Source organism: Pipistrellus kuhlii, unplaced genomic scaffold (genome assembly GCF_014108245.1).
Source record: "Pipistrellus kuhlii isolate mPipKuh1 unplaced genomic scaffold, mPipKuh1.p scaffold_m20_p_4, whole genome shotgun sequence".
NCBI lineage: Eukaryota > Metazoa > Chordata > Mammalia > Chiroptera > Vespertilionidae > Pipistrellus > Pipistrellus kuhlii.
In genome coordinates this window covers 65,558,763-65,579,096 of record NW_023425540.1, presented here as the reverse complement: position 1 = coordinate 65,579,096, position 20,334 = coordinate 65,558,763, and the positions used below count along the sequence as shown (strand labels likewise).

Genomic DNA, 20,334 nt, shown 5'->3' with positions numbered 1-20,334 from the left:
CTAGAAATCATTCTAATGAAATATGTGCAAGACCTCTAGGCTGACAACTATAAAATTTTTGAGAAATTAAAGAAAACCCAAGAAAATGGAGGAATATTTCATGTTCATAAATTGGAAGACTCAATCAATATCACAAATACGCTATCTTTCAAAAATAATCTATAGATATAATGCAATTAAAATCAAAATCCCAATTTATGGAAAGTAACAAGCTGATTCTCAAGTTTGTAGAGAAAGTCAAGAACAGCCAAGAACCTGTTGAACAAAGTGAGAGGACCTGTACCATTAAATATAAAGAGTTAATATATGCCCTCGCCGGTTTGGCTTAGTGGATAGAGAGCCAGCCTGTGGACTGAATCATCCTGCATTTGATTCTGGTCAAGGGCACCTGCCAGGGTTGCGGGCTCCATCCCGAATAGGGGGTATTCAAGAGCAGCCAATCAGTGGTTTTTCTCTCATCATTGATCCCTCTCTCTCTCTCTCTCTCTCTCTCTCTCTGTCTCTCTCTGTCTCTCTCTCTCTGTCTCTCTCTCTCTCTCCCCCTTCCTCTCTGAAATCAATAAAAAAATATACTTAAATAAATAAATATAGTTATTATAAATCTATTTCATTAAAACAATGTGGTATTGGCACAAAGATAGACAACTAAGTCAGTGATACAGAATAGAGGGCGCAGAGACCCACACATGTACGGACACTTGTTCCATAGAAGAAGGAGCTTTACAGAGCAGTGAGGAAAGAAGCTTGTGCTGGGACAACTGGATAGTCATATGGGAGGGAAATTGATGGACCAAAAGTTATCCACACACAAAAAAACCCAAACTATAAATTTTACAAACATAAATTTGAGCAAATGATTCCATTTGGATAAAGTTAAAACTAAATGATAGGGTAGTAAGTTATTATTGCATTTAATTTGGGGAAAAGAAAGTGCTAGTAATTGGGAAAAGTACAAGAAAACTTTCTAAAGAGCTGACAAATATTTCATTTCTTAAGCAGGGTTCTATTTGTATTCACTGGTATGTACATTTACATTTTGTGCACTTTCATTTTTTTAAATTAACCTTCCCAATTAAAACACATTAAATTAGTTAGACATGTACATTCATTCAACAAATACTTATCTAGAAATCACTATACATCAGGCATTTTACTAAATCTGGGCCATCCAAAGGAATAAATACAGGTGTGCTCTCTGCTTTTGGAGCTATTATTGAACTATGATAGGACAGACAAAAACAATTACAATAAATGTGTACAGTCACTCAGAGGGGTAAGTGCTCAGACACTCTCAGCTTACTACAAAGGGGGGACCCTTTCTTTGTTGGGGTTTGAGGCCATGAAGATAGACATTAGATCCTTCAGTGGATTGAATTATCAAAATAATTCAGAAGTGTGCTATCCACCCCTCACACGTTGAGGTTACTCCTTTTGTATAGACTAAGTCCAATGTAATTTTAGATGGACTCTTACACATAGGAATCCTATCTGCTTACCTGAGGAAAATCTTGGCTTGAAAGTCATGACACCAGCTCCTAAGAAAGCCAAGAGAATACTATTACTAAGTTGTAGTTAATTTTGGAGCTATTATTCTAAAAAAAAAAAAAAAAAAAAGGTTTTTTTGAAGTCATAATTCAAAACTCATTGGGTTTTAAAAATCCTCACCCAGCCAAAACCAGTTTGGCTCAGTGGATAGAGCACTGGCTTGCGGACTGAAAGGTCCCCGGTTCGATTCCTGACAAGGGCATGTACCTTGGTTGAGGGCATGTACCTTGGTTGAGGGCACATCCCCAGTAGGGGGTGTGCAAGAGGCAGCCGATTGATGTTTCTAACTCTCTACCCCTCTCTCTTCCTCTCTGTGAAAAAATCAATAAAATATATTTTTTAAAAAAATCCTCACCCCCAAAATATGTTTTCATTGATTTTTAGAGATACAGAGAGAGAGAAACATCCATTGGTTGCTTCCCCAGGGAATTTAACCAGCAACCTTTTGGTATATGGGAGGGAGGATGCTCCAACCAACTGAGTGAGCCACCTGGCCAGGGCAAAAAAGCATTGTTTTAAAATAACATTTTCTTGATTATAAAATACTTACTTACTTGAGCCCTGGCTGGTTAGCTCAGTTAATTATAGCACTCTCCTCATACACCAAGGTATATGCTCCACCCCTGCCAGGGCACAAACAAGAAGCATCCTATGAATGCATAAATAAGTGCAACAAATCAATGTCTGTCCTCTCTCTCCATCTCTCTCTCTCTCAAATCAATCAATAAAATCTAAAAATACTTACTTGATTATAAAATACATCTGGGAAAGCAGAAAATTACAAGGAAAACAAAAATCCATAACTCTATCACCATAGCTACTGTAAATGTTTTCGGTGCATTTCTTTCCGTTTAAGAAAATTCCTCTATTTTCAGAGTTGAGATCAGAATTTCTGTGCGACCTGTGCATTCCCCCATGTCATCACATAATCTTCCTAAACATTATTCTTAAATTTGTAAAAAGTTACATCCCCAGAAGGAATCATCTCCAGGAGAGGTAATTCAGCATGTGTAATCGAGTTAACCCACCGAGGGGTCCCACGTTGGGAGAGCGTCCAAAACCTGGCTCAGGGCTCTGATACCAAGTTGGAAGCTGGCAGAGGCTGCGGAGACTTCCCCCAAGGCAGCTGAGGCCAGAGACCCGGACTGGACTGGATTGCAGAGTCACCCCTCTCGGCCCCCCCCCCCCCACACACACACACACCCAGCGGCGCACAAATTGCCACGCGGACCGGAGTCTGGAGGAAGCCTTTGCGTCCTCGCCTTGGTGCTGGGTTTAACAGGCGCCACGCGGTCAGTTTTGGAGGTGCTGAGCGCACCCCTCCGCTCCTGAACCCCAGCCAAGCCTGGCTCCGGGGCGCTGCTCCCGCCGCACCCTCTGCAGGAGCCCGGGCGAGTCCCTGTTCAAACACCGAGACCAAATTTGGGAGGAGCGCGCCCCGGGTTCCGGTGCTGCCCGGACCGCCCCATCCCTACACGTCCCCCCCACCCCCCACCCCCCCTTATCCAGGATCGCGCAAGCGCAGCCGCCGGGAGTCCCGCCACAGGTCCGGAGCTGCAGGAGCGCCTGAGCCGCCGCCGCCGCCGCTGCCATGGGTTCAGGCCCCCGGCTGCCGCCGCCCCTGGGGCTGTGCCTGGGGCTCTGCATGCTGGTGCTTTCCGCGGGGGCCTCGGGGTCCTCGGGGGTCCGCAAGCGAGGCCCCACGGTGACGGCCAAGGTGACCGAGCGGAAGACGCACTTCCCCTCCTGCTGGGCAGAGGATGGGGAGCTTTGGGGACTGGGGTCCCCGTGTCGGGTGGCGGGAGTGGGGGTGGGGGGTGGGGGAGTGAGGGTTTGGGGGTGTGGGGGTGCAGAGGATGGGAGGCTGCGCTAGGGGATTGCCTGCGCCGGTGGTGGAAGTGCTGGGGGGGGGGGGCACTCTCCCGGTGACTTGGGGGGGCGATGGCCGGAGACCTAGACCGCCGGCCGCCGTGTGTTTGAACTTCACCTCCCAGGTCGGTGGTCCGAGGGGCAGCTCTGGCCAGAAACTTCCGGAACCGGTGGGCCTCTCTGCGGGGAGGAGACAGCCCTGCACTTCCTTCGGCGGCGTGGCGGGGACGAAGGAAGTGCAGGGCAGTGGCTGGAGCAGGAAGAGCTCGGGAGGGACGGGCTGTGAGAGGGAGACGGGCTCCGAGCTCAGAGGTGGGGGGTGGGGGGTCGCCGGATGTCACCCACGTCACCCTGCATGGCGAGCCCAGATCCAGCCCCTGCGCGCGGCGGGTGGTGTCCGGCCGGCATCACAGACCGTGCGGGGAGAGCCTGCCCTCCTTCCTTTAGGAACCTGGCCCTAGGTGGGGGGGTGGGGGGGGCGCGCTTGTGGACTTCAGCGGCTGGAGGGCAACCCCTGCCTGAGCTTGGGATGGTGCTGGCAGGCATAGGCAGCACTTGTATGAGTGATGCCGGCCTTCTGTCTCCATTGGGGGGAGAGGGGGATTTACCAAACCTGCCAAGGACTGCCCTCCTGGCTTCAGGTTTCCCCCAGCATAGTTACCCAAGGTTAGAAGATAATGGCAGGGTGCAGGGAGAGACAGACGAGGGGACGGAAGGGGGTGCTTTGGCTGCTTGTTAATTACTACTGTTAGAAAAACCGCCTGGAATCTGGAGAAGGGGCCGCTCAAGCAGTCTTAGCCACCAGCCCCGCGTTCCACCGAGGAACCGGTACTGAGGAAGTAGTAGAACCCCTAAATCTACCGCAGACCCCACCTGAGAGGGGCTGGAAGGGGGAAGTTCAGCCCAACATCTGATGTTCCGTGAGAGAACCACAAGGCCTTGGCTGTCTGAGATAAACTTAGCCTGGTTGTTCTCAGCGCAAATTCTACTCCCAGCCCCTTGATCTTTGGGGCTTACCTAGTTTTGGGAGGTGGCTTGAGCAGGCCACAGGCCTGAAGAAGAGGATGGGGGCTCTTTCAGTCTGCAGATATATTTGTGTCTCTTAGGATAGGGCCATAAACATAAAACTGATGAAATTATGAAATGATGAAGGAAATAAACACCAACACAAATTGAGTGATGTTTAAAAATACCCAAAGAATAAGAAATCCAGCCTGGCAAAAACTTAGGGAGGCAAACTTCGTGCCTGGGCACAAGCCTCCAGGCAGGAAAGCCACCCTCCCATTAAGAGGATGGGCTGCCTGGGAAGGCGGCTTCAGGGCTGGGATGAGAGGGGCGAGGCTCCAGATGAGGTTGGGGCTGAGCAGCAGCCAGATCCTGCAGGGCCTCAGAGGTCACAGTTAGAGGAGTGTGGGTTTTGAGGCAATTAGTCTCCTAATTTGCGGTCTTATTCTAAGTGCAGTTAGAGCTGCCGAAGGGTTTTCAGCACAGGTTTGACAGGATCTCCTATGTGCTTTTACACAATTGCTGTGGTCGCTCAGTCTCACGAGAGTGAACTAGCTGGGAGGCTAAGCTGGGCTCCGTGCCAGAGTCCAGATGGCGGTGGCTTGGATGAGGGCGGTAATGGGGGAAATGGGGAGCAAGGAGGGACTTGATATAGAGTCTGGAGGTATCACTAGACTTGCTGACAGTTTAGAGAGGGGGAGAGGGGAAAAGGATTACGATTGCCAGATAAAATACAGGAGGCCCCTTTAGATGAGAATTTCAGATAATCAATGAAGAATCTTCTGGTGTGAGGGTGTCACACCAGAAGATGCCACAATCTTTAGGAGCAAGCTTCACCTGGGAAGCTTTAAACCTGCCAGCGCAGAGCCTGCCCCAGAGCACCTCAGTCACCACCTCTGGGGCATGGTGCCTGGGCTGGGAAACTAGAGGAGGGAGGGATATGGGAGAGGAAGAAGTGATGGCCGCAGGAGCGGGAGCTTGGGGCATCTCGGCCCCTGGTGCAAGGTGCTGTCACTGAGGGAGTTTCCAGGTGTTCTATTCCAGGATTATGTAGGCAAGTCTTCCTCAGGTCCCACACTGTTGAATTCAGTACATTCTCAGTGAACTTTTTAAAGCAGCAAGATCTACTGGGAAATGGAGACATTAAAAATGATTTCTCTGGGTGTGGAAAAGTAGATTAATTGGCCACTGCTCCCCTGTTTTCTTTTCCCTAGCAGTCAGTCTTTTTCTTTTCCTCTGATTTCCATAAGCAGGAATCTGTACATGAGGGGTGTGGTGCTGTCCGCCTGCGGGGCCCTTTAATGGCACTCACCTTGTCTCTGAATCCTGCTGTCAGGCACTGCCTCAGCTGCCTGCCCAGCTCAGGTGGGGGCTCTGGCTCATTGGCCTCAACATCCACTGACGTGGCCCTCACAGCCCTGGGTTTTCCAGCAGAGCCTGGGCTCTGTGCAGCCAGGTACCCAGAGTGTAGAAAGTAACACCGCCCCCTTTCCAGCTGTACTCTTCACAGCGTGCTGTGCTGGCACTATCTACCTTGTGGTGCGGCCATGAGACTAAGGCTGGGTGATCTTGATCTTGGGCTGGTTATCTGATGGCTCAGGCTCTGGCTCCTTCTTTGTAAAATGGAGATGGAAGTGATATCTGCTCATGAAAGTTTTGCATCCTGGCTGTGTGAGAGGAGGTAAAGTAATTAGCTCTGATACGCATTCCTGATTGAAGAGCTTGGTTGTTAGAGTCCTTGGTGTTATCAATTCCCCTGCAGCAACGCAGACCTGAAGGGAATTGTCTGTTTTACAGATGAGGAACCAAGAACTCGAAGACAGTTAGTGGTGGAGCTGGGTTTCCCTGACATCCCAGCTCACTTTACTGTGGAGATGGGAGAGGATTAACCCTACAGGGGCTTGGGTCAGGCTACCTGAGTGCCTATTCACTCCTCCCTCCCCTCTCCCCACCTCCAGGGCCCCATAATGTCCAAGTCACTTTCGAGGGCAGCTTCGAGGGGAAACAGAAAGTGACTGAGATGCCACTCCTAACCTGCAACATGGGATCCGAGTACCAACTCCAGGAAGCCTGCCCTGGTCCCTGCAGATAATCAGCACCTTTAACCCTATTATCTGTACCCATCTTCTGAGAAAACTCTATTTCCTGTTATACTAAAGCTGCTGGCATATGCGCTTTCTGTTCTATGGGACTGGAAGCTCCATTTCCATCAGGGTTGGAAGAACTCTGCTTTATTTTCTTGCTATCCATCACTCATGAAGTTAAAGGACACCGCAGTTTGGGAGAAAAATGTATTAGTTTAGGGCGTCCCCAAAAATGTAGACACACATTCGCAATAGCTACAAAGGCAGTGTTTGTTAAAATACATTTAATTTTCAAAATTGAGCTATCAGCTGTTACAGTGTATATACCGTTTTGGGGGGCCCCCCTGTATGCGTGCTAAGCTGAGTGTAAGACAGTAAGATTTTTACTGAGTTATGCTGGTTGAAAAGCACTTCTCATCTCAGGCTCCCCAGATTTTATTTTCTTTGATTTCTCAACATTTGCAGGCTTTATTTGTTCCTCTTTATTTATTTTTTATTTTTTAAATATATTTTATTGATTTTTTTACAGAGAGGAAGAGAGAGGGATAGAGAGTTAGAAACATCAACGAAAGAGAATCATCGATCAGCTGCCTCTTGCACACCTACTGGGGATGTGCCCGCAACCAAGGTACATGCCCTTGACAGGAATCAAACCTGGGACCCTTCAGTCCACATGCCAACACTCTATCTACTGAGCCAAACCGGTCTCGGCTCCTCTTTATTTTAAAAGTCTGGCAGGCTTTTCTAGTATCGCATACAGTATTTCTTTAAAATTATGTGCCTGACTCTTTTCCCGGTGCTACTTTGTTATAGCCCCTGAAAGAATTTACTCCTTGGCTTGGAAATCCCTTTGGAGAGACTAGCCCTGTGTGACCAGGCTGTGTGGGTTAAGTCAGCCTTACTGCATTGCTCTTCTCTACACCATTGCCTCAGCTCCAGGTCTTCCGTGCATGCCTACAGTTACAGTGGATAAATACGAACACAGTGTGTGCTGCTTTGCCATGTGAAAATTGTAAAACACCACATGGAACACTAACTATCACATCACTCACGGCAGACGAGCTGATGCATTGGCAGAAGCTCTTATCTTGAACTGAAGGTGGACAGTCTTTACTTCGTGATTTTTCTCAACTGTAAGACATCCTTTTTCTTTGACAACCCTTCTCATATTTTTTAAAGCCATCTCTTGAATGTCTTTTTCCCCCCATTCATTCAAACATTAAATTGGTTCATATAATCTAAACTCGCTAATCGAATGCCCTTCAACTCCATGGCCTTTTCAAGTGTTCTGTCTCAGAATCATCTTCACACAGTGATTTGTGAAGCAAAATGTATATAATTTCATTTCAGATGAAAAGTGTTTTTTGTGTTTTTTTTTTTAAACTCCAAGAGAACCTTTAAAGTTTATTTGCAAAAAGAGCGACTCACACTTACCTCTGAATAGGTGTTTTTTTCTGTCCTAAAATGTCAGGCACTGTGGCCGGTGGGCCACTAAACAAGGCCCGCAGCCCGCCGGCTGCGAGTGTGACATGCTTGGGAAAGGTTTTGTCGAGACCTGAGCGTAACTTGTGCTGTACCTTGGGCGAGGCTGGGAACCTGGTACCTTCCTGCCTTGGGGAGGACTGCCGTGAGATTTGGTCATCCCCTGCAGTCCCCTCGGCTGCAGATGTCTATTGAGAATGCACTGGGAATGTGGCACTGTTTGAAGTTCCAAAAATTAAATCTAGATACTAGCCTGTTCCTCTCCTCAGCCATTTTTCTTCTTCTGCCAAGATGAGAGAGCATTACCTTTCAGAAGAGGAAGTTCCCACTCTCACCTTCCCCCACAAACTGGGACACAGGAAGGAGCAGCAGTTCTTGTCTGGGTGTGTGGGGAAGAGGAATTCTTGAAGACTTTACTGGCCGACTCTGACAGTATTGAGTCCAATGTGAAACCCAGAACCTACCACAGTGCCTGGCCCTTAGGTGGTGCTCAATAAATGTTTGTTGGATGAATATGTGCGAGCAAAGTACACCCAAAACATGGAAATAGAGTTCCTATAACGTATATCATGCTCCTTCATGACCCTTCTGTAAAACACTGGTGGGCAGGGCTTTCAGATGGGGGTCCATTCACAGATTTTCATCTTCACTTACCTTGTATACCCGGCGTTTCCATGTAACCTTCTGCTCTGCCTTTCAACCACACGCAGGTTTTCTTTGATGTGAGGATCGGAGACAAAGATGTTGGCCGGATAGTGATTGGCCTCTTTGGAAAAGTTGTGCCCAAGACGGTGGACAATTTTGTCGCTTTGGCCACAGGGGCGGTATGTCTTGGCTTATTTCCTTTGTGCACAAATCGGATCTTCCTTCTCTTAAATCAAGATAAAGATGGCTTCTGGGGAAAAAAGGACTTAATCAGTAGGTCAGGTGGACCTGAGACATCCTGCAATATGTTACCTCATTTTTGTATGAAATCTGTATACTTCAGGCCCTCAGCATCCTTGGGCTTCTAGAAATTGAGGGGAAACCATCACCAAGTGAAAATGCAGATTGCTCTCGTTTTATTTCTTCCCATTAATACTTTACTTCCATGGCTTGTTTGTTTACTTACATTTATTGATTTGATCAGTTAATGTTAATTTCTAGCAGTGTATTATTGCAGACGCCTAGTCAAGTTCTGTAGGTATTTTGTATAATTCTCTTGTTTTGTTATTTTCAGATAAACACTGGGGTTTATCTTTCAGTATGGGTTATATCTACTTATATATTCAATTGACATAATCTCTTTAGAAAGGATATGGATATAAAGGAAGCAAATTTCATCGTGTCATCAAAGATTTCATGATTCAAGGAGGAGACTTCACCAACGGGGATGGCACTGGCGGTAAATTGTCTTTTGTATTTTTCCTTTCCCACTTAACAAACTGAAACCTAGCATTAAGCCAGTATACTCACCCCGTATATTGAGTTCTACGATTTAAGGAACAAAATCGTAAAGTCCACCAAATGAATTCTTTAGGAAGGATAAAGGATAAAGTTTTGGAGGCCAAATGCTGGTAGATAGGAATGAGCAAGGCCTTCTAATTTTAAAAAGTATCACTTTGGTGTATATTATCTTGGTGGAAATATATCCATTTAGTAGACTGTTCTTAAAATGCTAGACTCCTGGTGTGTAGCAGTACAGAAAGCTGTCTGCCATGGGAAGAGAAGGCAGAATATAACCCTGTGTATTTGGGGGTAGCAGCTGGCTACAAATTGGATGTTGGTGGAAGAGGACTGAGGGCATCATTTTAGGAGGACGAGATTGGCACTTAGATGGCAGGATTACAGGTGAATTGGTGAATTTATCCCCTTCTCTCAAAATTCTTTCATTTCATGTCAGCTTTTTTAATACTAAAAACTTAATAGATGAGTTGTCAAAATTATAATACAAATTAATTTTTATAAATAAAGTTAAGAGTTCTATAAAGTACAACTAATTAAATGTATAGACTTTCAAATCTCCCTGACCATTGTTTCTGATGGAGGATTCCAGTTACCCAGCTCCCTGGGCTATTTTCCTTCAGAAAAATAGTGAGTTCCTTTCCTGAATCCACGTGGTACATACAACGACACAGAATTTAAATTTACTTAAGACTTTTAATTATCAAATGCCGTTTTGGTGGATATTAGACTGCTAACTTTTTCAAGAAACCTAGGCTATTTTCCAGCACTATTGCTAATTGTATGTTTATTGCAATGGTTTATTTATAACAAAATGCCTACCATTACATGCTTGGATTTGCCAGGCACTTCAGGAAGATTACCTTTAGCCCTTGCAAAAATGCTGCAAGCTGCGGGGATGTAGCATGAAGCGGGGAACTTGGGTAAATGGGTTGGTGAGGATGTGCAGGGAAGGGATCCCAGCTGCTGTGGAGCTGAGTCTCACTGGAAAATCCTGCAGCTCAAGAATCAGCAAACCCCTGCCCCTTCCGCACTATCTCCTCCTGGACTGACATCCCACTATCCTCCCCAAGGGCCCAGCAGGAATGGTGACTGGGATTTACTGTGTCTCCTTTTCTATATTTTTCTTTCTCACTGCCTTCCCTGCCCAGTGTGTGTGTGTGTGTGTGTGTGTGTGTGTGTGTGTGTGTGTGTGTTTGCACGTGCGCGCTCAGCCTGCAGGCGCAAGTGTGTACATACATGAGTTGAATTAAAATTCTCTGAGTTTTGGAGACAGGACCTGGTGGATCACTTAATTTAGCCTAAACTCCTTTGTAGGCAGAGCTTTCCTGCCAGGCCACCTCATATGTCACTGATCAGCCAGCTTGCCTTTGATATCTGCTTCTGGTCCTAACTAAGCCAGGATTTTAGGGCTGGCAGCAGATGGACAGGGAGCCCTGCAGAAGGGGAGAGGGTGAGCATGACAGGCACTCACGGTGTTGGAGGATGGAGCACATCCTTCTCATGGTCTGTGCCTTCGTTTTATGGGGGAAATGTGTTCTGCTCTACCTGCTGCTTTGCTAGAACTCCAGCCCGGGTGCCTGCCTTTGGTCATTCTGTTCAGGTTGGATCACTGGGTGTTCCCAATCGCCATCACCCTCTGTATTTTGACGAGCCTGACGTCATTGTGCCTAACGACTTCCAGGCTGGCCGCTCTGCTCTCAGTGCTGAGGCAGCTAAGAGCACCTGCCTTAGAATCAGAAAGCCAGGTGGTCACGTTCTGTTTTGCTGTTTTCAAGTTTTATAACCTGGGTTTCTCATGGTGAACCAGGATTGAGAATACCTATTCTTTGGGTTGTTGTGAGAATTAGCTAAGAGTATTGATTGCTTAGTGTACTCTGGTTGGATACTGAGGTAGGAGTGACCTAGGAGAGGGACCCTGGCCCTCAGGACAGAGATTGAGCCATGAACTGGCTCATCCACCTTTCAAGCTGGCTTTACTATTGCCCTTCAATCACTTCTCATTTTACAGTGAGATCATTGCACTAGCTGGTCAGGGTTTGGCCCTTGGTTTGAGGCCAGAGGGTGTGCTGCCATCCTGTGTCAAATTTCAGGCTTTTGTTTGTGTATGTTGGTTTCCGTCCCCAGTGACCTGCTTCCTTAAGGAGTTATTTTATGCTCCCTTTCCTTTCTCCTTATGTTTTACCATCTTTCCCCCATTTCCCACTCTTACCGGGTCTTCTTTACCAATTCTACTAAAACCTCATGTTTCCCTTTGAAGAACTGACTTTCATATAACATCTGTTGAATCTCCCCTTCCTTGTTCTGTCTCACCAGGTATAAGCATTTACGGTGAGACATTTCCAGACGAGAACTTCAAACTGAAGCATTATGGCATTGGGTGGGTCAGCATGGCCAATGCCGGGCCTGACACCAATGGCTCTCAGTTCTTCATCACCTTGACCAAGCCCTCCTGGTTGGATGGCAAACATGTGGTATTTGGAAAAGTCATCGATGGCATGGTAACTTGATATATTATTTTTCTCATTCAAAGCTTTACATTTATAATGAGAATTTTCAATTAGTATTTTAATGGTGCTTGTTCAAGATCCATTATTATAAGAGGCCGACTGGCCTTTTCAGAGGAGAATAAATTATAAATGGTATGGCATTTTAATTGTTAGGAGCATTGGGGCAGAAGCTGAGGACTTGATATGGAGAAGTTGAGTACTTAAGTTAATATATCTCACTAGTTATAAAAGGAAACTCTTTTTAAGGTAACCAAATAAAACTAGGGCCCTGTATGTGCATACAATGGAATATTGTTCAGCCGTAAAAAGGAAGGAAATCCTGTCTCATGCTACAACATGGATGAAACTTGAGAATGTTAAGTGAAATAAGCCAGTCATAAAGAGACTGAATGAATCTACTTATATGAGGTGGTATCTAAAGAAGTCAAACACATAGAAACATAAAGTTGAATAGTGGTTGCCAGGGGTCACGAGGAGGAGGAAATGGGGAGTTAATGTTCAATGGGTATACAGTTTCAGTTTTGCAGGACGAGAACGTTCTGGAGATTAGTTGTACTACAATGTGAATATATTTAATACTACTGAACTTGACTCTTAGGAATGGATAGGATGGTAAATATTACATTATGTGTTTCTTACCACAATAAAAAAACAAAAACAAAAAAAAAACACAACCCTAGTGCCCCATGCGATTCAGTTGAGACACAAGTCACCTTTAGAAACACACAGTATAGCAGTCAATATTACTAAAGAGAATTCAGATTTATGCTGCTGACTCAAAAAATATCAACGGCGCCCTAACCGGTTTGGCTCAGTGGATAGAGCATTGGCCTGCAGACTAAAAAAAAATATCAAAAGCATCCAGTTCATAATCCATAGGAACACTTCTTAAAGTCCTCATTCTTTTCCACTTTCAATATTTCTTCTCCTTAACAACTGCCCAAAGTAGCTCTCTCAACTCCCGGCTATTGTAAGGTCTGCCAACCCAACCCTGGACCTTCCTTATTTCATTTGTTTTGCTTTCCTATGAGTTGTTCTACCTCCCTCATCCAAACCTAAACAAACCGATCTCACTCATTGCAATTCTTCCACAACTTCCACCTGCTTTTCTGATTCTACCCAACAGAAAGCCAGAAGTGAGCTGGCCAACTCAGAAGTGCCTTTACAAGGAAAGGAAGTGCCCAACCTGAGCTGTCAAAGACAGAATTCTCATTAGCAAGTGGGATGAGTGGGGAATAGGGCACATACATATCCCTTAATATGTCACTTCACAGCCCATCACAATAAAGGACATGCCTACGTTCATATATATATATATATATATATATATATATATATATATATATATATATATATATATATATATACATATACATATACATATATTGGGTCGGCAAGTAAGTAATTGCGGATTTTTTAAAGAAAATCAAAGACAATTTTTTCATGGAACTAAATAACTTTATTCTGTAATGTATTGCCCATTTTGATCAATGACCTTTTGCCATCTTTCAGGCAGCATCATAATCCCACGTTCAAAAAACTTCTGGTTTTTATTAGCAAAAAACTGAATCAGGTACGATTTGACATCATCATCATTATTGAAATTTTTACCATTCAAGGAGTTTTGTAAAGATCGAAACAAAAAGTAATCAGATGGTGCAAGGTCAGGACTATATGGTGGATGTGGCAAAACATCCCAACCAAGCTCCATTAATTTTTGCCGAGTGACCAAAGATGTGTGTGGCCTTGCATTGTCATGATGGAATACAACACCTTTTCGATTTGTCAATTCGGGCCGCTTTTCTTCAACTGCATTGTTTAATTTCATTAGTTGTTCAATGTAGACATCAGAATTGATCGTTCGGTTGGGTGGTAAGAGTTCAAAGTAGACAATTCCTTTGTAATCCCACCAAACTGATAACAAAACCTTCTTTTGATGAATATCAGCTTTTGATGTTGTTTGAGTTGGTTCACCTGGCCTGCTCCACGATCTTTTCCGCTTGATATTGTTGTAAACAACCCATTTTTCATCGCCAGTTATCAGTCGTTTTAAAAATGGATCATTTTCATTACGTTTCTTTAGCAAATCGCAGCTGCTAATGCGTTGCGTTAACTGTGATTCTTTCAGTTCGTGAGGAACCCATGTATCGAGTTTTTGAACATAGCCAAGTTGTTTTAAGTGATTTTCAGTGCATGTATGTGATACATGAAGCTTCTCTGCAATCTCACGTGTTGTACTGTGACAGTCCGAATTGATTATTGCTTTGATTAGGGCGTCATCAACTTCAACTGGACAACCAGAGCGTTTTTCATCTTTGAGTGAAAAATCACTAGAACGAAATTTGGCAAACCAATTTTGACACTGCCATTCTTTTAAGGCTTCGTCACCATAAACAGCACATAACTTTTTATGAGCTTGCGATGCGTTTTTCCCTTTGTGGAAATAAAAAATCAAAATATGACGAAAATGTTCCTTTTGATTTTCCATTTTTCAACGAACGCCAAACAAAAACTACAAAACAGATCAAAAAACTTTTTTTACTGATTAACAGCTGAATATCCAACTATCAAATAACAAAATGTGTTTTACATTTTTACTACGTCTGCAAACCTAAAAATTCAACTGAAGCCATATATGTGTGAAACCCGCAATTACTTACTTGCCGACCCAATATATATATATATATATATATATATATATATATATATATATATATATATATATATATGTAATTGACTTTTTAGAGAAAGAGGAAGGAAGAGGGTAAGAGAGAGAGAGAGAAACATCCATCGGCTGCCTCCTGCATACCCCCTACCAGGAATTGAGCCTGAAACACAGATATGTGCCCTTACACGAATCGAACTAGTGACCTTTTGGTACATGGGACAATGCTCAACCAACTGAGCCAGACAGGCCAGAATCTAGTCTTAAATGATAATGAATGAAATCACTTTTCCAATCTCCGATTGAACTTTGCTTTTGAATGAGCTAAACATGAGCATGCATGTGTTAAATGAGTTTGGGTGTTTTACCTCTGAGCCTAACCAGGTTCTAAATAGTTTAAACATAAACTGGTTTATTCATCCATTCAATGAATATTTTTTAATGCCACATCATGCTAAGCTGTAAGGAAAGTGAAGAGTACAAGATTTGGGTGCTCTTCTTTGGTCATGGTTTTTCTTCCATCTTCTAGGTCTTATGTCTTATTGCTCTCATTGAAGCAACAATTTCCTTCTATCCATTGGTATGCTTCCTAGGAGACCTGTTGCCTGGTCTTAGAGGAAAAGTCCTTAATATTTTATGGGTTATAATCTATTTAAAATTTTTTATTTTATTGCTTTAACTATTATAAAGAGTAGTGCATGTCTCCGTTTTCCCCCCATTGACCTTCCCTCAGCCTCTCCTAACCCCCAATACCTTGCATCCATTCATTATGCTTATATGCGTGCATATAAGTCCTTCAGTTTCTCTTACCTCCCTCCCTCTCCGCAACCCTTCCCTGCCTTCCCACTGTAGTTTGATAGTCTGTTCGATGCTGCTCTGCCACTGTATCTATTTTTGTTCATCAGTTTATAATGTTCTTTATTATCCATAAATAAGTGAGGTCATGTGGTATTTTTCTTTCATTGACTGGCTTATTTCATTTAACAAAATGCTGTCCAGTTCCATCCATGCTGTTGCAAATGGTAATAATTCCTCCTTTTTTACAGCAGCATAGTATTCCATTGTGTAGATGTACCACAGTTTTTTAATCCATTCATTGCTGATGGGCATTTATACTGTTTCCAAATCTTAGCTATGGTAAATTGTGCTGCCATGAACATAGGGATGCATATTTCCTGATTGGTGTTTCTAGTTTCTTGGTATATATTCCTAGAAGTGGGATTATTGGGTCAAATGGAAGTTCCATTTTTAATTTTTTTAGGAAATGCCATACTGTTTTCCACAGTGGCTGCACTAGTCTGCATTCCCACCAGCAGTGCACGAGGATTCCTTTTTCTCTGAATCCTCTCAAGCACTTGTTGCTTGTTGATAATAGCCATTCTGACAGGTGTGAGATGGTACCTTATTGTCGTTTTGATTTGCATCTCTCCGATGATTAGTGACTTTGAGCATATTTTTACATGTCTCTTAGTTTTCTGAATGTCCTCTTTCAAAAAGTGTCTATTTAGATCCTTTGCTCATTTTTTTATTGGATTGTTCACCTTCCTTTTGTTAGGTTGTATGAGTTCCCTGTACATGTTGGAGATTAAACCCTTAAAAAACTAATGAAGACCATAGACTTTCTCTCCAGGAAAAAAAAAAAAAAAAAAAAAAAAGTGTGTGTATGTTTCATACAGTTTCAGGAAATGGAGGGAATCTCCTGAATTCCATCCTTTGATTCTCCAAAGATCATCTGGGTTGTGTTAACAAAGTGACCCAGATGGTCTCTAGACCTCACCTCAGAGCTGCAGCAGAACCTCCAGAGGTGGGCCCACAAACAAGCATTTTTAAATTGTGGCAAAAAATACGTAACACAGGAATTTCCATTTTAACTATTATATAAGCATTTTTTTTAAAAGTGCCACAAGCTATTCAGATGTGTAGTCACTGTGTTAGGCACACATGTGTGCGCACACACAGTCTATTTAGAAATATATATTATTAGAAGAATGCCGCCCTTTTATCTTAAATTGATCTAAGTCAGCCAGAGGTTGAAATGTCCAAGGCACTCAGACTCTCTGTTGCTACTTGTGTCTCAACCGTGTTTGGGAAACATCAGCAGCTGGCTTCCCCAGTCCTTGGCCAGGCCTCCCTCCTTTCGTGTGACACGAGGTGGTATGTGGGCCTGCAAAATCTCTGAGCATCACTGTGGGGTTGGGGTTACGTTAGTGTTCGACTCAACTATAATGGTGTGGGTCAGGTGTTATTTTAATAAAAATTTTTTTTATTGATTTCAGAGAGGGAGAAACATCAGTGATAAGAGAAATATTGATTGGCTGCCTCCTATACACCCCCTACTGGGGATAGAGCCCACAACCCACAGCCTGCAACCTGGACATGTGCTCTGACCAGAAATGGAACCTGCACTCCTGGTTAATGGGTTGATGCTCAACCACTGAGCTACACCAGCCAGGCGACTTGGGTCATTTTTTTAAATGGGCAAACCCAAAACAAGCTCTCCTTCTAAATCTGGCCCATTTGATGATGCCTGGACCTATGACAGATGGAGCTGAAACGGACTCAAACTCCATGTTTGCAGTTACTTAGGGTTATAACAAGTAGAAATATCTTTAATTAGAGGTAGGTGTTTACAAAAATTTATTTTCCCCCCAGAAAATAAAATGCAAATAAAAAGAAATGAGGAAATAGATAAATATGTTCTCTAATCAGTAAGGTGGTGGGTCAGTTTTATTCTTTAATATATAAATTTCCTGAATATTCTAAATTTTCCATAGTTAGTATGGTTTTGTTATCATAGGGGGGAAAAAAACAACTTACTTACTTACTTCCCACTTGGGCTTTTAGACTTGGCATTGACTTCACTTTTGATTGCCATACTTGCTGGTCAGAGTGAACCTCGTGTCTGCTTTTTTCTCTCCAGACAGTGGTCCACTCCATAGAACTTCAGGCAACTGATGGGCATGACCGCCCACTCACCGACTGCACCATCGTCAACAGTGGCAAGATAGACGTGAAAACACCCTTCGTGGTTGAGGTCCCCGACTGGTGATGCAGCTGGCAGGAAACAAGGAACATACTCTATCAGGGTGTGCGTGCATGCGTGCGTGTGTGTGTGCGTACGGGTCTTTTTATTCTTCAAAGTTACTTTTTTGCTTTGTCTTTCTACTCTCTTCTGTTTTCCACTCCAGATCACAGGAGATTTATAAAAATCAACCAAAGCTTATTTTGCATGAATTTTGTTTAGGGACTTTGTACTTAAAAGACATATCCCCTTCCTTCAATGGTGCTATTTTTAAACTAGAAAACTGTATTTGCTATTTTCTTTGGAAGAACACAATTGTTATTTTGCTGAATTAACTGTGATCCCCACGTTTGGTGATACTGAAGATTTGACAGGAGAAGATGGGGACGTGAAGGGTAGTATTTTGTATTTAAACAGAATTCATTTTAGGTAAAGGGAGATTTGGTTAGTATAATCTGATATATGTCATAGGAACCTTTACCTAATGCAAGGTGCTTTGATGTTCTCTGTATTAAATACTTTTTATATAGATAAACTCTTTTTACAAGACTTTTTTATTAAATTAAAAATTATTTAAAATTTAATGTACAAAAACATACACACTCTAATGTTAACAAACAACGGATTGGAAAGGGTTCTATAAATCAGAGTACTAAAATAATGTAATAATTTGGGGTGAGAATGCACAGAAATGATGCCCATCCACATTCCAAATACTTGAACCGATTAGTCCCTAATTTTAATTAAATTTTTACATTTTCAGAAAGGTCCCTTGAGTCCAGTGGCAACAAAAACCGGCTTGGCTCAGTGGTAGAGCGTCGGTTTGTGGACTGAAAGGTCCCGGGTTCGATTCCGGTCAAGAGCATGTACATTGGTTGCGGGCACATCCCCAGTAGGGGGTGTGCAAGAGGCAGCTGGTCGATGTTTCTCTCTCATCGATGTTTATTTTTAAATATATTTTATTAATATATTTAAAAATAATAATAAAAAAAATAAAATTCTGTGCATTAAAAAAAAAAAAAAAGGAATCTTTTTTTACTTAAATGAGCTGAGAAAGTAAAATCCTGTTGGGGCCTTATTGTGACACTCCTGGCCGTAATGGCCTGTGCCTGCTCTTGTTCACATGAGAATGGTGTCTTGTTAGAAAATAGCCTATTGCTTTTTCTCTGGGTCCCATGCAGTGAAGGTCCAAAAAATTCCATCTCTTGAGCTGCCTTGTAAGATAATGGCTTCAATGAGAGATGAGAGGAAATGCGCACTCTGACTAATCCCCACAGCTCTGTGGAGAGGCCAGGAGGGCAGTGATGTTCCAGTGGCCAAGGAAGGCCTCCTACAGGCACATTTGAGCTGAGGGCCAAAGGAAGAGCAGGCGGTGGGCAGGCCAGACCTACATTCAGACCCGCTAGGCAGAGAGGGAAGGGAAAGGTGAGGGTGCTGAGGTGAGAGGGAGTGGGCTCCCTCCAGGGCAGAAGCCAAAGCCAGAATGTTGCATCCTGAGAGGTCAGAGAAGTCAGGCTGAGGCTGGGTCATGTTGGGCCTCGGGGCCAGAGTAGTCACAGCGGAACGGGGAGTTACCAGTTTAAGCTGGGGAGGGTCATGATGTGGTCTGCATTGGACAAAGATTATTGTTAAAGGGAGCTGAAGTGCATATCAAGAAACTCAAAACACTTCTAACCTTTGAAGTCCCAGTCCTGAGAATTTGACTTAGAAAGTGATCTGAAGTTGTGTTGAGCATGATCCATTCCCCTGTGTTCCGGGGATGGCCCCCATTCTCTTTGGGGGAATCACACCATTTCCTCAAGCATTTCTTGTCCTTGGTGTAGGCTGACCCTATGGATAAGTATGTGCCTAGCCTGGCCAACTCATTCATTAACTATTTTTTAAAAAATACATATTTTATTGATTTTTTTTTTTTTTTACAGAGAGGAAGGAAAAGGGTTAGTTAGAAACATCAATGAGAAACATCAATCAGCTGCCTCTTGCACACCCCCTACTGGGAACCTGCCACCAAGGTACGTGCCCTTGACTGGAATCGAACCTGGGACCCTTCAGTCTGCAGGCTGATGCTCTATCCACTGAGCCAAACCAGTCAGAGCTCATTCATTAACTCTTGATGCGTATTTACTGAGGGCTGAATAGAGTGCCAGCCCCCATGGTTCCCAGGGGAGGAGACAAGTAATTCACATGTATGCCACATGAATATATAGCAGAGCATCAGGTGGTAATAAATCTATGAAGAGAAATGGAGCAGGCAGGAGGATAGAGAGTGAAGAGGTGATCCCCAAAGTCTCTGAGTGTGAGTAGGTAGTAAGCTTTGAGGGGTAGTAAGGATGTGAGAGGGTAGTAAGCTGCGAGGACATGGGGGGCAGAGGGGACCAAGAGTGGTGGCTCTGGGTGAAGGGCAGACTGGTGAATTCAAGGAACAGCAAAAAGTCCATGTGTGCAGCGCCAGGGTGGGGGAGTGATGGGAGAGGGAGCAGGGTTGTCCTGTTGGCCAAGCAGAGCAGAACATTCCCTCACCCTGACCTGGCGACTGGCTCAGGGATAGGTGTTTGACCCCAGGGGTGCTAGCGAGCCTCCATCGTGAGACTTCTGCTGGAAATTCCAGGGAAGAGCTGCTGTCTCTTCTTGAGGACGTAAAGGAGCAGGTCTGAGAATAAAATCAGCAGTGAGGGAAGCTGGACAGCAAGATGGATGCCTGAAGACACA

At 43.9% G+C, this 20,334-nt stretch overlaps 1 protein-coding gene and 1 long non-coding RNA gene across 2 annotated transcripts; one reads left to right on the top strand and one right to left on the bottom strand.

The window, feature by feature from the left end:
* Positions 1-775: 775 nt before the first annotated feature.
* On the bottom strand, positions 776-17,562 carry LOC118703401. Its single transcript, XR_004983018.2, has 3 exons — positions 17,429-17,562; positions 8,640-8,880; positions 776-1,535 (listed from the first exon to the last, which is right to left on the bottom strand). It is a non-coding gene; the product is annotated as an uncharacterized LOC118703401 (long non-coding RNA).
* On the top strand, positions 3,060-18,157 carry PPIC (peptidylprolyl isomerase C). Its single transcript, XM_036410326.2, has 5 exons — positions 3,060-3,262; positions 8,696-8,809; positions 9,276-9,369; positions 11,745-11,929; positions 17,524-18,157. Exons 1-5 carry the CDS (start codon positions 3,137-3,139, stop codon positions 17,650-17,652), a joined length of 648 nt encoding a protein of 215 aa, XP_036266219.1. The 5' UTR covers positions 3,060-3,136; the 3' UTR covers positions 17,653-18,157.
* The last annotated feature ends 2,177 nt before the right edge of the window (positions 18,158-20,334 follow it).

Excerpts from the sequence above, each read along its gene's own strand:
- PPIC (XM_036410326.2), top strand. The coding sequence starts at position 3,137 with ATGGGTTCAGGCCCCCGGCTGCCGCCGCCCCTGGGGCTGTGCCTGGGG. Across the intron at positions 3,263-8,695 it reads GCCCCACGGTGACGGCCAAG|GTTTTCTTTGATGTGAGGAT; the intron begins GTGACCGAGCGG and ends AACCACACGCAG. Across the intron at positions 8,810-9,275 it reads TCGCTTTGGCCACAGGGGCG|AAAGGATATGGATATAAAGG; the intron begins GTATGTCTTGGC and ends TAATCTCTTTAG.